This window comes from Erpetoichthys calabaricus, chromosome 14 (assembly GCF_900747795.2).
Source record: "Erpetoichthys calabaricus chromosome 14, fErpCal1.3, whole genome shotgun sequence".
Lineage (NCBI taxonomy): Eukaryota > Metazoa > Chordata > Cladistia > Polypteriformes > Polypteridae > Erpetoichthys > Erpetoichthys calabaricus.
The window spans coordinates 110,282,996-110,300,958 of NC_041407.2; the positions used below are offsets into that span (position 1 = coordinate 110,282,996).

Consider the following 17,963-nt stretch of genomic DNA (forward strand, 5'->3'; position numbering starts at 1 on the left):
CTTTGTTACAGTAGCTGGAGTGCCAGTCCTGCCATCAACCCCTATATTTCCCTTCAAGCTGGAGGTCCGCATGCAGTTTAACGTCATACCCAGTACCCCGATGTCCTGGCTAAAATTGCCCACCTCAGACTAGTCAGTCAGGCCCCCTAATCATCCCCTGTCTCCGATTGGCTAACTCTCTCTCACCCCTTCCCCACCTACCATTCAATGAGTGGCACAAAATGGCTGCCGTCCCATCTCCCAGGTGGGCGCTGCACCCTAGTGGTGGCTGAAGTGGCTCCCCACTCACTTTGTAAAGCATTTGTGTGGAGAGAAACGCGCCATAGAAATGTTAATTATTATTATTAACAATACAAAGATGAAAGGCAAGCTTTAGGGTGTTTGATTAAAGATTTAATAAGTTACAAAACAAAGGGCAAAGGCTTTCAGCTGGCATAAAAAAAGACAAACATTGTACAACTTAATAACAAAATGCAGACCCTTTAATTCTTTACATTTTACTCCGTAAATATTTCCTTGAAAGTAATCCAATGGCCAATTCCTGTTCCTGATGGGTTTCTTTTCTCTTCAGTCGTTTCTGCGTTGGGTCGCCACTGGAAAGAAATCAAAGCGAGTGAAGACGCAAGATTAGAAACAAGAAGATGAAGACAAAAGACGACGAACGGCCACAGCTGCTTGTGACAAAGTGAGCCACCTGGATGATGTCGTCCGAAAGGGGTAAAGGGACCACCGTCAGTAATCAATCATCTGTCTGTTTTACAAGCTGCTCGTGCCATTCAGGGCCACTTGGAGTTGGGGGCCCATCCTGGGTGGCAGACCCCAGACCCCGACGGGGTGCCAGTCCATTCCATTCAGACTTGCCAGTCAACCAGCCACACAGGGAGAACATGCAGACTCTACACAGACAGCAACTAGGCGTGGGCTTTCAGCCTGTGATTCTGGAAATGGTAAGTAGCAGTGCCAACTACTGTGCCACCAATAAAATAATCCAACAATCGCTGCCTTATAAAGCAAAGTGCCTTTATGTGGCTCGCCATCCCAATGTGCAACACAGCACTAGGATTAGTTGAGCCTCAGAGTCTCAACGTCTGTAGGGACTTCTTGGTCACTTGAGGGTCCCCCTTACCCGCCAGTTTGACGTCGTATGCACACTTACCTGGCATCACTGTGGCTCTGCTCAGAATCTCAGTCATCCTGATGGAAGAAAACCAAAGAGAGAAATCATGAAGGGGCGTTTGAAGAGAGAAGGCGTCAGTGTCACTGGGAGCCTAAGGTGTTCAACAGGAGTGTGACAGCACTGGAAGGTCAACTCGGACTTTAGTTTCTTTACCTAAATATCTCAGAATTTGGTTGGCCAAATTAAAAAAAAAAGTTTCTATTTATTTCATTTACTCTTCTATTCATTAATCTGGTGTGAAGGATGGTCAGCATCCTTACCTGGCCGGGATGCCCTCAAGGTAGAAGGACAGGGGGAGGCAGCTTACACCACCGGGCTTTGTCACCCCAAGGAGGCTAGATAGCAGCGAGCCCAGGCTTGGCTCTACACATGGGTGTCCACAAGGCATGCCAGGCATTGTAGTCCTGGGAGCTACAGGATTTTGGGAGTCCCTACTCAGTAGGGTTCCAACTTCACCCAGAAGTGCTTTGGAGCTGGAGGGTCATATCATCAGAAGCACCCCCGGGTATTAGATAAAAGGGGCTGCCCGCTGCACATCAAGGAGCAGGAGTGGAAAGACAGAGAGAAGGAAGAAGAGAGCTGCTGTGTGCTGAACTGTGCTTAACTGTACTTGTGGCTGTGGTGGGAAATGCTTATAGGGAAGAGTTTCCCAAACTAAAAGGCTCTTTAGCCCTTTAACTTGTGTCTGAGCCTGCTTGTGTTGGGTATTTGGGGAGCTGGAGCGCCCCCTGGTGTCCACAATGGTTATCCAGTTCAGAGTCACAGGCAGATGGAACCCATGTTAGCAGCACTGAGTGGGGTTAGGGAGGTCAGGACACACACACACACATTCACATTCATACTGGGCAAGTTCAGAGTCGCCAGTTAATCAAACCTGTGAATAAATACTGTAAGGGCTCTGTGTGTGTGTGTGTGTCTCACAGCGCCAAGGACCAGAGTTTAGCTCTTAGGCCTGTGTAGAGTTTTCCTGTTCTCTTTGTGTTGTGTGTCTTCTGTAACCTTAAGGATTTGTGGGATAACTGAGGACTTTAAACTGGCGTGCGACCTGTGCAGTCCAGGGTTGGCACCTTTCTTGTTCCCGGTGCTGCTAGATGGACTCCAGCACTCCTGCACGTACACAAACAACTCAAAGGCTGGTGAGTTTTTAGACATGTGCCAGCACCCCAATGTGTATTGTGAATGGCGGCCTTGCTGCACCCCCACCTCTGCAGTAGAAGGAAAAAGCCAGCTGACCAAATGGCACCACGGATCAGGCAGCTGCCTGCCATCTTCATTAAACGGACAACTGGTGCAACAATACAACAATCAGCTGCTGCCTTCCACTGTAAACTACCAGGCAGCACTTGATAATGGAAAAGCCCAACTTTCCACTTTTGGCCAGCAGGGGGCGCAGGTGGTTTTACACATTCACTGTGCAGACCCTCTGCGTTTTTTCCCCCATTTGATTCTGGGGGTCCGTCAGCGGTCTGTTCTGCTCCTCCTCTGTTCAGTGTTTGCACGGCCTGGGTGTTGGTCAGAGTTGTGGGGTCCAGTGGCTTGGGGGGGGGGGGGGGGGGGGGCATCTGTTTGTGAAGAGAGATTCACGGATGCTGACTTTACTGATGATGCTGTGATCTTTAATGGAGGCTCTGATGGGGGCTCTCGAGAGACTGAGTGAGGGGTTTGAGTGTCTGGGCTTGCGAGGGTCCTGATAAAAACCAAAGATGCAGGCCTCTAATGACCACTTGGGCACGGCCATCAGCAGAGTGTCTGTCTGCGGAGAGAGTGTCGACCTCGTCATTGAGAGGTTTACTTACCTCGCCAGTGACATTCACGTGACTCTGGTGACTCTTCCTATGAAGTCAGTAGATGGATTGGGAGAAGCATGGGGGGGTCATGAGGTCACTGGAAAGGGGTGTGTGGCGCCCCCAATATCTCTGTAAAAGGGCAAAGGTCCAAGTCTTTATAGTCCTGGTACTTCCTGTTTGTGAGACATGGATGCCATCCAGTGACCTGAGATGAAGACTGGACTCCTTCAATACTGTGTCTCCTTGGAGGGACCTTGAGTCCCACTGGTGTGACTTTGTGTTGCTTATGGAGTCCCAAATGAGGCACATGACCTGCATTGTGAGGGAGCGTCAGTTATGGCACTATGGTCATGTGGCGCCATTACCCGAGGGTGATCCGGCTTATTGTCAAGGACCTGAACAACTGGACCAGGCCAAGGTGGGTCACCCACATAACACCTGGCATCAGCAGATAGAAGGTGGGACTGGGCTGTGTGTCTGCCTGGGGAGGGGTTGCCAATCAGGATCCCCAGCTGTTTCTTCATGTGGTGGGTGCGCCAACCAGTGCCTGCTCCCCAACCTCAACTATTTGTGCCAAGCCAATATGCACCACCAATAAAGACCCTTTATCTTCATATTATTAAATACAGCTCAAAAAAATGAAAGGCACCCTCTTTAATGAGAGTATCGCATCAATTCAGTGACACTTGGGGTCTATTGATCTGCTCAGTTAGGTAGCAGGGGGGCTTGTTCATCAGTTTCAGCTGCTTTGGTGCACTAGAGGGGGGCAACACTGAGACGACCCCCAAAACAGGAATGAATGGGTTAACAGCTGGAGGGAGACCACTGACATTTTTCCCTCCTCATCGGTTTTGTCACTCGTTTTGCATTTGGTTACGGTCAGTGTCACTACTGGTAGTATGAGGTGGGCGATACCTGGACCCTACAGAGCTGGCACAGGTAGTCCAACTTCTCCATCAATACCATGTGTCATTGCCAGAAGGTTTGCTGTGTCTCCCAGCACAGTCTCAAGGGCATGGAGGAGATTCCAGCAGACAGACAGGCAGTTCCTCTAGGAGAGCTGGTCAGTGCCCCTCGTATAAGGTCCTTAACCCATCAGCAGGACCCACCAGAGGAACAGGATGAGCACTGGCAGAGCCTCCAAAATGACCTCCAGCAGGCAGGCAGGCCACTGGTGTGAATGTCTCTGACATCTCAACCAATCAGAAACAGACTTCATGAAGGGGGCCTGAGGTGCCCGACTATGTCCTCTAGTGGGCACCGTGGAGCTCGATTGGCATTTGCCATTGAATATCAGAATTGGCACCCTGTGCTGTTCACAGATGAGATGGGTTCACCCTGAGCCCATGTAACAGATATGAAAGGGTCTGGAGAAGGTGTTCAGCCTGACTGGTTTGGTGGGGGGGTCAGTGATGGTCTGGGGGGGGGGCATATCCATGGAGGGACACACCTCTATAGGTGAGATAACGGTGGGCACCTTGACTGCCATTAGGTATCGGGATCAAACTCTTGGACCCATCATCAGACCCTGTGCTGGTTCCTCCTGGTGCAGGACAATGCCCGGCCTCATGTGACGAGAGGATGAAGGAACTGATACCATTGACTGCCCCCCCAGCCCCCCCACTCACATGGGTGGGACATTATGTTTGGGTCTATCTGACGCTTCAGCCTGTCCAGGAGCTAATGTGAGGCCCTGGTCCAGATCTGGGAGGAGACCGCCAGGACACCATCTGTCATCTCATTAGGACATGGTATGGGGGCGGGGGGGGGCTTACAAACTACTGAGTACAATTCGGAGTTTCGGCCAATGGACTCGCCTGCCTGCCTGGCAGCCACCTCATTTGTTCCCTTTGTCTTTGAGTTCAGCCCTCATTTCATTTCCATCCTTTTGTTCCTCACACTTCACCATAGCAGTCCATAGCAGTAGAGACGGCCAGCAGTCCCATTGAGATCTGATGTGTTCCTTTCATTGTTTGAGCAGTTTATAATTAAAATGTATTATTATTATTATAAGTGTATATAAAAGTGTATGAGGGACTCACATCATCCAGGTCATCAAGGTCATCCATTTTAGGTGGTGGGCCCTTCTTGCTCATACCTTGCAACATCTGTTGAGAGACAAGTTGAAATACGGACCCATTTTATAGTGCCTTTCACAGACATCACAAACCGACCAAGACACACAAGGGGGCTATTTCTCAATCTGGCCACAGACATTGGGTTAAAAGAAGCCCACTTCAATAATAACTCAAGACTGGCTTGTACTGGAGAGCAGCCCCCCTTTAACAGGATGCCAGCGGCCCGCCTGTAGCTGCAAGGTGAAAACATCAGAGACTCACGTCAAGGTATTTCTCGTACTCCGCCATGCCTTCCTCCTCTTCTTGCTCCCAGTCTCTCCAGTTGTCAAAATCAACTGATAACCATATGGGCTGCAAAAACAAATCACAAAACAACATGATGGTCTGATCAGGAAGAGCTGGCAACGTCTTTTCCATTTGACTTCTCCACACACCAAATTCCAGGCCAGAAACTTATAATCGGGGCTTGGGTGACAAATAGGGAGAGTCACCGAGGGGTGCATCAGGATGGAAAAGACAAATAAATGACAAGCCGCACTTATGAAATGTTCTACCACAGGACCGTGAGGGCATCCCAGCTGGCACACTTGCATCCTGCACCTTCATTGTGACAACGGGTATGGCCATCACTCCGCCTTCATGTTTAGTTCTTGAATGGGCGCCGTCTGTCATCGATTAGCCCCCCTGACACCTTGCAAAGACTGGGGGTGGGGGGGGGGCAGAAGCAGTGCCCTGGAAGTGCCCCCTCAGCCCTGTTTTACCAGGTTGGCATTGCTTTGCTGGACCCAATTGGGTGTCCCTGGGTGTGCCATCTCAATGCCCCCCACCAAAGTGTCACACAGTGCTTTACAGGACAAGGCAACACAAAGTACACCAATGAGAATAAAATGAAGGACAGACTTGTCAGAGGAATCCGCCGCTGCCCACCTTGCCCGTATCCTTGGTCATCCGGGGCCAAGCGACATTTTCTTTCATCTTCCTCAAGAGCACGTTGATCGTCCTATCGTACCTTCTCTCCCTTGAGTCCTGAGAAGACACAAAGGAGGTTCACGGAGATCTGGACAGACCCCTTCACCCACTCCTGGGGGCACAGAGTCACACTTGTGTCACCCCGGGGGGGGCCCTTACCTTTGGTTGCACTTTATCAAAGAAGTGGATCTCGTTGTAAATGTCGCTGTCATCTGCCGACTTGCAGCTGTAGGCGGAAAAGAAAAGTCAAAACGTAAAAAAAGGGAAAGCCCAAACCCTGTAGTGGGCACTCAAATAGACAAGTCACGCCAAGTCTACTGTCCGTAGGGCCATGAAATTCTTAACTGGACTTTCCGTCCGTCGCTGTTGTTTCAGCTTAAATGATTAGTGTTGTTCATTTATTCAATTCCTAAATTCAGTTTACAGTCACAGGGAGCTGGAGCCTGTCTCAGCGGCATCAGGCAACCAAACCCAGATGGGACGTTTGACGTTCGCTCGCATGTCACGGGGCGCACACACACACACACACACTGTGGTAGATTAGGTTAGGTTTAGGTTTATTTATCATATATAGGTTAACACAGGGTCAACATACAATGAAATGTGTATGACGAGAAAAACAATGGTAGTAGTAATGACAGTCACCCCATGGGTGACCCAAAACCTCGACGTGGAAAGGGGCAGCAGCAGGAAGTTTAAACCATAAACCGTTTCTTTCTTCACTCCTCTTACCAGGCGCTGTGGCCACTAGAGGGCGCTGTCGCTCCTCAAAGCCAACAGGACAGACACCGAGGACACAAAGATTTGTTTTATTGCCAGGAAACTCTTCACAATGCTGTCCACCACCACAGCCGCAAGTAATTAGGCTCACAAGACTTTAGGGACAAGTTTTGAAAGAAGAATTAAGTGGACAGGACTGGCGAGCGTTGTTGGGCTGAATGGCCTGCTCTCGTCCCCATTGTTCTAACAAATGATTCTCTCCGTCTCTTTTTCTTCCTCCATTCCTCCCAACAAGCTTCGTCCACCTTCCTCCCGACTCTGACTCCCTGACTGGCTTTGAGGCAGTTCCTTTTATATCGGCCAACTCGGAATGTGGCTTACCAGCACTTCCATCTCATATGAGTCCTCCACAGCAACCCTCTGACGGTACCCACGGCACTCCAACAGGGCTGAGATAAAGAACTCCAAGTCCCATAATGCCCTGCGGGAATCCGGGGCACCGCTGCAACCTAGCGTCTCGGGGTAGGCAATGCCCTAAAGAAGTTGCCTTCCCCAGTCCTTCCAGATCCTGGACGTCGCACACAGTAAACCGTAACAAGAGGCGCCTCATTTCTGCTTGTTGATGTCCTTTTACATACAAGTAAAAGGCACAAAAGGAGATCACTTACAGTTAGGTCCATAAATATCTGGACAGAGACGACTTTTTTCTAATTTTGGTTCTGTACGTTACCACAATGAATTTGAAATGAAACAACTCAGATGCAGTTGAAATGCAGACTCTCAGCTTTAATTCAGTGGGGTGAACAAAACTATTGCATAAAAATGTGAGGCAACTAAAGCATTTTATAACACAATCCCTTCATTTCAGGGGCTCAAAAGTAATTGGACAAATTAAATAACTGGAAATGAAATGTTCATTTGTAATACAGTGCATCCAGAAAGTATTCCCAGCGCTTCATCACTTTTTCCACATTTTGTTATGTTACAGCCTTATTCCAAAATGGATTCAATTCATTTTTTTCCTCAGAATACTACACACAACACCCCATAATGACAACATGAAAAAAGTTTACTTGAGATCTTTGCAAATTAATTAAAAAAAAAAAAAATTGAGAAAGCACATGTCTATAAGTATTCACAGCCTTTGTCATGAAGCTCCAAATTGAGCTCAGGTGCCTCCTGTTTCCCCTGATCATCCTTGAGATGTTTCTGCAGCTTCATTGGAGTCCACCTGTGGTAAATTCAGTTGACTGGACATGATTTGGAAAGGCACACACCTGTCTATAGAAGGTCCCACAGTTGACAGTTCATGTCAGAGCACAAACCAAGCATGAAGTCAAAGGAATTGTCTGTAGACCTCCGAGACAGGATTGTCTCGAGGCACAAATCTGGGGAAGGTTACAGAAAAATTTCTGCTGCTTTGAAGGTCCCAGTGAGCACAGTGGCCTCCATCATCCGTAAGTGGAAGAAGTTCAAAACCACCAGGACTCTTCCTAGAGCTGGCCGACCATCTAAACTGAGCGATCAGGAGAGAAGGGCCTTAGTCAGGGAGGTGACCAAGAACCTGATGGTCACTCTGTCAGAGCTCCAGAGGTCCTCTGTGGAGAGAGGAGAACCTTCCAGAAGGATAACCATTTCTGCAGCAATCCACCAATCAGGCCTGTATGGTAGAGTGGCCAGACGGAAGCCACTCCTTAGTAAAAGGCACATGGCAGCCCGCCTGGAGTTTGCCAAAAGGCACCTGAAGGACTCTCAGACCATGAGAAAGAAAATTCTCTGGTCTGATGAGACAAAGATTGAACTCTTTGGTGTGAATGTCAGGCGTCACGTTTGGCGAAAACCAGGCACCGCTCATCACCAGGCCAATACCATCCCTACAGTGAAGCATGGTGGTGGCAGCATCATGCTGTGGGGAACTGGGAGACTAGTCAGGATAAAGGGAAAGATGACTGCAGCAATGTACAGAGACATCCTGGATGAAAACCTGCTCCAGAGAGCTCTTGACCTCAGACTGGGGCGACGGTTCATCTTTCAGCAGGACAACGACCCTAAGCACACAGCCAAGATATCAAAGGAGTGGCTTCAGGACAACTCTGTGAATGTCCTTGAGTGGCCCAGACTTGAATCTGATTGAACATCTCTGGAGAGATCTTAAAATGGCTGTGCACCGACGCTTCCCATCCAACCTGATGGAGCTTGAGAGGTGCTGCAAAGAGGAATGGGCCAAACTGGCCAAGGATAGGTGTGCCAAGCTTGTGGCATCATATTCAACAAGACTTGAGGCTGGAATTGCTGCCAAAGGGGCATCGACAAAGTATTGAGCAAAGACATTTGCCCTTCCACTCGACATTGCCCCACCCACTCGACATTGCCCCGCCCACTCGACATTGCCCCTCCAATCACCCTCCTAGTTGACATTGTTCCGCCCACTTGACATTTGCCCTTCCACTCGACATTGCCCCGCCCACTCGACATTTCCCCGCCCACTCGATATTGCCCCTCCCATTCACAATTCCCCCTCCTACTCGACATTGCCCCTCCCACTTGACATTCAGCTCCTGACTGTAGAATTTCATACTTGTTAATGATAATAATAATAACTTTATTTATATGCAGTAGCACCTTAGCATACATTTATATGCAACTCAAGGTGCTTTCCATGGATTAATCAACAAAAACATAGCCATATAACATTTTCTTGGACTATTATCATTAATTAATATTGTGATCATTTCTAATAAACGTAAGCATACTAAATACAAAATCAAGCAGGTATTGTTAAGCAAAATTTAACCACTAAGGAGCAAAACAAACCCTCACTTTTATCAAAAAGTTTTGTAATTAAAATAGACAATAGACAATAGAACAAACCAATATAATGAATAATTAATATGGCATCCACACAATATAATTAATAAATATCTACAGAAAGTGTCTACAATTTTCCTAGGCATACGTAGAGGGCAACCCATTGAGTAGAAACGGTTTGATGTTATTAAAGTTAATGCAAATCAAGCAGAGCCCCCCCAGTGGTTTGCATTGACTTAGGGCGTCGATGGAGTTCTCGATTCCCAAAATGTGACTCTCTGACCAGCTGACACGGAGGACATGGAGGAGAGAAACACAAAAAACTCCTAAGATTTGGGGCCACAGGAGAAAACTAAACCTCTGGAGGGCCACAGTTGGGTGACAGAAACGAGCAAATCACACAGTGAGGTCTGATTTTGTAACCCGTTTCTGCGTCATGAATGTCAGGATGACCTCAGCCAGCTGGCCATCCACCCACCAGCGGGCACAGACAATACAATTGAAATTTAGCTGTAAATTAAGAGCAGTCTGTGCCAGTGCACTACGCCCAGCGAGGCAGTGCCACCCATGTTCTCTCGTTTGCTTGTCACTGAGTGCCGGCGTCTCACCCTCTTATATTTGCATTTTCTCCCTGTGTCCTTGTGGCTTTCATCCTGTGGTGTTAGGAGCCACCGTTAGGATGACGGCACATCCCACTCTAAGTGAGTCCAACTTGTTATTGGGGGGCCAGACACCCGACCCTGTGGTTCTGGTGGGCCTTGTCCCCTACCCACCCTCAGCCGTCACAGCACCCTGCTGCTTTCCCGCTGCTCACTTTTGAGGGTCCCTTGGCCCACCTGCTACCTCCAAGCCGAGTGGTTTTGTTGGCTTTGCTTTGTGTCAGCGTCGCGGTCACTCGGACTGAGATGTGACACCAGCAGGACTCACCTGAAAATGAGTTTATCTTCTTGAATGTCAACTTGCACGTCCTTACTGTCTTCAACCATGAAATTGACAAAAACAAATTTTGAGCGGTCAAACCAAAGGGCTTTTGCCGGGTGGCTGAAAATAAAGCAAAAAAAAAAAAAAAGCACAAAATGAACGAATAAAAACAGAAGGGGCACGAGGAGCCTACCTCTCATACTACTGAGAAAAGCGCTGTATAAATGTAATGAATTATTATTATTATTATTATTATACACACAGATAGAGAATAAAATCAAATTTAAAAAAATGAATCAAACGCATTCACACGCCCGCCCGGATTTGAAAAGACGGTGAAGTGGCAGGGAGTTGGTTTATAAAGCGCCTTTCACCTGTGATCGGAGTTCTGTCCTATCAGAGCCTTCATGAATTGATTTATTATTGCGGTCAGGTGAGTTAGGAAACGCACGGCATATTTCATTTAATTTATACAGAGATTCTAATTTAATGGCTGCCAATAGTAAGCCGCTGCACTTTAGCGCTTCCAGCCCTGAGCCAGTTCACCTTTCAGCTGTAAAGGGTGTGAACGCAGTCGCAAGCGCGCGCAAGCTCGCGAACAAACACATGCACGTGCGCACACACACACAAGCACTGTGCATCGCCAGTCTGACGCGCGCGTCTTCCAAACCAGTTCCCCGAGTTCACGCGCGCGCCCGATTGTTACGTCATTCTGCATTTGTAATCCGACGGAGCGCATTTGGCAAAAACTTACATAAAGAAGGCAAACAAAGTCAAACAGCACAACGTTTTCTATCAGTTTAATATCATTAACGGCTCTTGTGTGTCTCTTTGTGATTTAAAAGCGTTAAATGTGTTCATATAAATAACATGTAGTTTATAGGAGGGGCAGCACAGCCGGTCCTCAGGTGGGATAGGTCTTCTTTTTTTGATACTGGACTTTTTTTAACGAGCTTATCATGTTGTTCAGTTTCAGTACTAGAACGCCTTTCATTGGTGACCGGAATTCTGACTTTCCCCTTGGGATTAATAAAGTATCTATCTATCTATCTATCTATCTATCTATCTATCTATCTATCTATCTATCTATCTAATCCTGCCAACTACGCTATCTATCTATCTATCTATCTATCTATCTATCTATCTATCTAAATAAGAGTGGTCTTGTTTTATAATTAAAATCAGCAGGTTAGGGAACACAAGCCATATTTATTTTAGATAGATAGATAGATAGATAGATAGATAGATAGATAGATAGATAGATAGATAGATAGATAGATAGATAGATAGATAGATAGATAGATAGATAGATAGATAGATAGATAGATAGATACTTTATTAATCCCAAGGGAAATTCCCATACTCCAGCAGCAGCATACTGATAAAGAAAATATTAAATTAAAGAGTGATAACAATGCAGGTATACACCACCTTTCTGCGGTGCCCCCATGTTCCATGGTATCTTACTGTCATTTGCTTTGCTGTCTAACTGAAGCACCTAACAAACATTTTATGGTGCCTTGAATAACATATGATATTCTGTAGTGCATCCATCTTCTGATCGAATTTAGGGAGACCGAGAGCCCAGGCCAGCACTGGGCACCAGATAGGAACCAAGCCTGGATGAGGTGCCAGGCCATCAGAGGGTAGCCAGCTTAACACGCATGCATTTGGTGTGAAAACCCACATGGGCACAGGAAGAACAAGCAGACGCCAAGCATTTTAACATGTGGAGCCTGGGCAGCTCGAGCTGAGTCAGGGACTGAAGTGAAGAGCACGAGTGTCAGGGTCCGGTGACTCCACCATTAGGACACAGCGTAGGGTAGGGGTGTCAGACGCCAGGCCTGGTGGGCCGCAGTGGCTGCAGGTTTTCATTCTCACCCTTTTCCTAATCAGGTTTCAATGCTAATTCACTCCTTTTTCCCTTCATTTTCATAGCCTTGTTTTTAAGGATTCAGTTCTCTGAGTTGGTTTGTTTCTTCATCAAATAGAAATGAGACGTGAAACGAGCCAATAGATGACCAGCTAAACTGGAACATCAAACTCCAACAAGTTTCACTCCAACAGACCTCTTAATGAGAAGCCGATTCTTGCTATTAATTAAACTTGTTATTTAATTCCATGGCTTGTTGCTGCTCTCATTCTGTCACAGCAGACGTTTCCAAAACTGCTGATTTTCTGTTTTTTCTAAGACTGCCATCACAGTTTTTAGGTGACCTGAGCAGACCAACATGACCAAGACCCTCACCTTTCTTTATTGTCACATATTATGTGACGGGCACAGGTGAGCTGGTCATGTGGCAGTGGCTTGTTTTGTGTCTCATTATTGTTTGGCTGCTAATTAAGGAAAAGGAAACAATTGAGGGGGCGGAGTCAAGTGAATTAAAACAAAGACAAAGGAAGTGAATTAGCAGCCAAAACGGCTCACTGATTAAGAAGATGGTTAGAATGAAAACCTGCAGCCACACTGTGGCCCAGCAGGACCAGATTTGGACAGCCCAGCTCTACAGTGAGGGTCTCCAGCGGTGGTCCTGAAGTGCTATTGTGTCTGCAGGTTTTCATTCCAGCTCCTTTCTTAATTTAGAGGCCAGTAGATGTTGCTGCTAATTAACTTTCTTTCCCTTCATTTTAATTGACTTTCTATTTACGACAGACCCCCTTCATTGTTCTGTTTTCCCTTAATGAGCATCCAGACAATAATGAGAGAGAAAATGAGACAACACATAACCAGCTAACCTGTGTCCATCTGTAAATAACGAAAGGTGAAGGTCGGTCATGTTGATCTCCTCAGGTCCACCAAACCATTTTAGAAATGTCTGCCGTGGCAGAAAAAGAGCACCAATAAGCCATGGAATGAAATGACGGAGTCTAATTAACTACAAGAACCTGCTTGGAGTTTGAGGCCCCGATTGGCTCACTCGCGTCACATCTCATTTCTGCTTGGGTGCCATTTAAGGAAAAAATGAAGCAATTCAGAGGACTGAATCTTAAAAAAAAAAATCAAGTCAATTAACATAAAGGGGAATGAAGTTAATATGCAACTGAAAACTGGTCACTAATTAAGAAAGGGTTAGAATGAAAACCTGCAGCCACTGCGGCCCACCAGGACTGGAGTTGGAGACCCCTGGCGCAGAGTCTCTCAGGTCAGTGTTATCATTACAGTGTAGTCTTACACAACTGAGCGCTTTGAGTAGTGAGAATAGCGCTATATAAATACAAAGAATTAAGAATTATTATTATTATTAACTGCTCAGGCCTCTCTTCTGAAGCTGTGTGTCTTCTATTATTGCTTGTCACACTCTGCTGGCTCTTTAATGGCACTTTACGGTCCTTAACTGGCTTGTGGGCTTCTTCACTGAGCCCTCGCTTGACCAAACAGCATTGCATTCTGGGACGGCTCTCTGCATGAGAACTTGGTCTTTAGTGCTTTGAAAAGCCTCCTAATATGAAGATGAAGACTGAAATCTTTAACGTATGTATGGTAGGCTGTCTAGCAGGTTAGGAAAAACCCGGACGTAGTCTGTGTTACTGTGTGTGGCAAGATGAGGAGCCACTGGGATTTCACAAATCTGTCAGCAGCCATTGACGCATATTGACTTTAGGAGCCTCTTTCAGATCTCTCTATTATACCAAAAAACTCCTGGGACGAGACGAGACTTTTTCAGAGATAACTTCAAGTCCCACGAGATGAGACTTTGTGCCAAGAGATTAAACCACGCCCACCGTGCACTCGCCTCTCATTCGTGTGGATGCTTTTGTCAGACGCACTTCCGGTGCTCTCAGCTCTTATACATTTTTACGTTTTCCTCATTTTATTAAAAGGCATACAATCTATTCATTTCCTTCGATGTGGTCCTGTTCTGGAAAATAATTGTGTACGTTCAAGAAGACATGTCAACGACTAAGCGAAGAAGGATTGGCAGGCGTCGCAAAGATGCCCAAAACGTTGGTGAGAAACGAATTCAAAAGGGACAACAATAATCGAAGTGCAAATTTGGAAAATAAGAACAGTTATAATCAACCCGGACCGAGTGGAATTAAAAACCTATAGCAGGTCCAAGCGGAGTCGGAAATAAAAGACAAAGAGCAGAAGATGAAGTAGAACGTCGTAAAGGGCCAAAAATGTTGCAGAGCAGGTTAGAGATCATGAAAATTCAAAACTCTCAAAAAACCGATAGTAAAAATCGCATTAGCGGTAACAAACGGAAATTATTACTCGGAAAAATAACGGAACAGAGAAAAGAAATTGAATATTGAAGTGATATGACAGAAGTATGTAGATATTGTTCGGATTTAAACTTGAAGACGGAGACTTGTAGATCGTCTAATTCGTGTTGCCATCAGGGTGTTTCTTCCCAATGAAGAGGCGTATCCGCGAGAAATAAAAGATTTGTTATTTGGTGAAAGTGAAATCCACAAATATTACAGGCAAAATATCCACGTCTTCAATAATCTGTTCACGTTCGTCTCATTCAATGCTCAAAACGTAGATTTACACGATTAAGGACCATACGCTATGAGAATCTCTGGTCCTGCAACAATTAAAGCTACGACAAGTTTAATTTCAAAGAAAGCACAATGGGGGCAGGTTTATGTTTATGATCACAGAGAAGGGATGCAACAAAGAATCGAAAGAGTTAAACGATCGGACGTTTTATTATAATAATAATAATTCATTACATTTATATAGCGCTTCTCTCAGTACTCAAAGCGCTAGCCACACAAAATTCTTCAACAAATGATACAAATCTATAAGTCCAAAAGTATCGCACTTTATACGAAATGGATCTGCAAAACACAGACAAAAAAGTTTTCTTGGCTTTCTATTTGAATCTGAAAGATCACAGTCATATTTATAATAAACCAACATGTGGCGCACTGAAATAGTCTCGAAAGACGGAGACATCAAAGAGGGGCGGCACGGTGGCGCAGTGGTAGCCTCGAAGTGTGGAGGCGTGGGTTCGCTTCCCGGGTCCTCCCTGCGTGGAGTTTGCATGTTCTCCCCGTGTCTGCCTGGGTTTCCTCCCACAGTCCAAAGACATGCAGGTTAGGTAGATTGGCGATTCTAAATTGTCCTTGGTGTGTGGTTGGTGTGTGGGTGTGTGTCCTGCGGTGGGTGGGCACCCTGCCAGGATTGTTTCCTGCCTTGCGCCCTGTGTTGGCTGGGATTGGCTCAAGCAAACCCCCGTGACCCTGTAGTTAGGATATAGCGGGTTGCATAATGGATGGATGGACGGAGACATCCAAGACAGAGTTGATATCCAAAAGCACAGCGCGACTCGTCACAAGCGGCAGATCTGGAAATGACGAGCGCGTAGGGTCCTTTGGCGAGAGAAGCGAACAGGGGCAGAGCCCCCTAGTCTGAACAAATTAAAAGTTCTTACTGGATCCTTCACGTGGACGGCTCCTTTGGCAGCAGCACACAATAAAGTAGGCAGACACCGAAATGATATTCTATATAGTGAGCAATGAAAAGGGTAACGCGTCAAGGAATCGATGAAACGATTTATCAAAGTTTATAAGCACACTGTACGTTTAGTATTTATAATAAAGGAAGAATATAAGAAAAAAACTATTATACTGTACACAGGGGCAAAGAAACGCATCTCAGACCCAAATTAACAACGGGAAAAAACTTACAATGAAAAACAGCATGTAACAGGGAGTAACTGTGATAAAGGGTCTATTGGCAAGCAACAATGGTGTCCAGTTCCGCCATTTAGAAATGGTTCGACTTTACGTGTGGAGCAAAGCGTAATATGTTATTTATAATTTCACTTCGTTTTAGTTATGAACTTCCCCCAAAATTAATTGATCCCTGTAAACAGTTAATATTATACTAGCAGTATAAGCTGTTGTAGTACGGGCGTTAATTGGTGTTACACCTCACAAACTGCACTCTGCCGTCAGAAGCGCGGTGGGCGCTGTGGGGGGCTTAGGGGAGACGCCGCTTTACTGTACGTGACGCCCTCTTCCTTTTTTATTCCTTTAGTTTTGGAGAGGAAAATTAAAACATCTGTTTTGACCCTACGTGTTTTGACCTTTGACGATCATTTACACGACGCAGAGAAAGGCAGATTGCAGTCGGTTACTTGAGCAAACTTAAAGAAAAGATGTATAAGCTTTAAACAGAACTATTAAACACGAGCTTTTCTTTACTTTGCAATGCCAACTTTGCCTCTGTTTTTGTGTGAACTGTTTTACTTTGAATTTTCAATAAAGCTTTTAAAAACGAAGATTGTTTTGTCTGTTTTAATCATTTCAACGCGTCACAGCGCTCAGAAGAGCCCCTCTGGCGCCTTCCATTATAACGAGTGGGTGAGCTTCTTGTTCCAGTTCAGAACTTGTGCGTTTCGTGTATTGTTTGGTTATTAATTTGTATCCACTGTTACTAATTAGCTGCGGTGGGCTGGCGCCCTGCCCAGGGTTTGTTTCCTGCCTTGCGCCCTTTGTTGGCTGGGATTGGCTCCAGCAGACCCCCGTGACCCTGTAGTTAGGATATAGCGGGTTGGATAATGGATGGATGGAGGTTACTAATTGGTTCTTTTTCTGGGCTGTCGTGCCTTTTGTACTCTTTTGAATATTTGTGAAAGGCGCTATATGACTAAAATGCACCATTAGTATTATGATCTCTCGAGTTACTGGGATTGCGAGGATGAATTCGGCTGCCGTCTGCTAACTTTGGTGAAAGGAGATGAAGGCCCCGTTATAACATCAGCGACATTTACATCTGCACGTTTTCATGGAGCTCAAAGTGCTTTACAAAATGAAATAAAAGGAAGTTAAGATGAAACATAAAACACGATGAGGCAACAGGAGCTACGAAATTGTCTGAACACTTATTCACTCCTTTTTAAAAGTAAAATAAAAAATATTCCTACAAATCTGACACAAAATACGGGCGCTCCTTCACACACACACGTTATTATATGTAAATACTTGTCCCGTTCTTAGATTGGGTTTTCTATTTCCAACCCTTTTTCTTTCTTCCAACTCCTTGGCTCAAACCCTGCGCACCCCCTGATGGTTACCCTCCCGGTTCACGGGTGGTCGTACCTGTTTTCCGGCCTGACGATACGTGGCATAGCGAGACGGTCCGGTCGTTCAAAGTCGACTTGTCTGCGGCGCTCCTTGCTCGTCTCACGCGGCCCGCTCTCTCGCTCTTCTCGGCTTTCCCAGGGTGGTCCGCCTGTTGACTGGCAGCCCTCAGCTGTCGCTTTCCTTTATCACCTTCCACGGGGAATGCTGGGGCATTTTCCAGATGCTTCTTGTCGTGAACTGCGACTCCCGCCAGCGCCTTCTATTTAAAAGCACGCCGTGAAGAGGGGGACGGCCAGCCCCTTCATGTTATCATTCGAGAGTGGCGGAGACGAGGAAGATGCTGGTGCTGCTTCTCATCAAGTGGACCTGACACCAGGCACTCGTGCCCATGGCCCGATCTAAAATCGGGGGGAGGGCGGGGGGGCTTTCGTGCGTAAAGCGGCCTTTGAATGCAGCGAGAAA

At 46.3% G+C, this 17,963-nt stretch overlaps 1 protein-coding gene across 1 annotated transcript; it reads right to left on the reverse strand.

Annotated features, from left to right (window-relative positions):
* Positions 1–367: 367 nt before the first annotated feature.
* Positions 368–17,708, reverse strand: ptges3l (prostaglandin E synthase 3 like). Its single transcript, XM_051918929.1, has 8 exons — positions 17,517–17,708; positions 10,467–10,580; positions 6,171–6,237; positions 5,970–6,068; positions 5,304–5,393; positions 5,007–5,072; positions 1,157–1,194; positions 368–577 (listed from the first exon to the last, which is right to left on the reverse strand). Exons 1-7 carry the CDS (start codon positions 17,543–17,545, stop codon positions 1,186–1,188), a joined length of 474 nt encoding a protein of 157 aa, XP_051774889.1. The 5' UTR covers positions 17,546–17,708; the 3' UTR covers positions 368–577; positions 1,157–1,185.
* Between the last annotated feature and the right edge of the window lie 255 nt (positions 17,709–17,963).

Coding starts and splice junctions, on each gene's coding strand:
- ptges3l (XM_051918929.1), bottom strand. CDS start 17,545: ATGCCACGTATCGTCAGGCCGGAAAACAG. Junction 6,238..10,466: donor GAAGATAAACTCATTTTCAG/GTGAGTCCTGCT, acceptor TTCCGCCTACAG/CTGCAAGTCGGCAGATGACA. Junction 5,073..5,303: donor AGTACGAGAAATACCTTGAC/GTGAGTCTCTGA, acceptor GTCTCTCAACAG/ATGTTGCAAGGTATGAGCAA.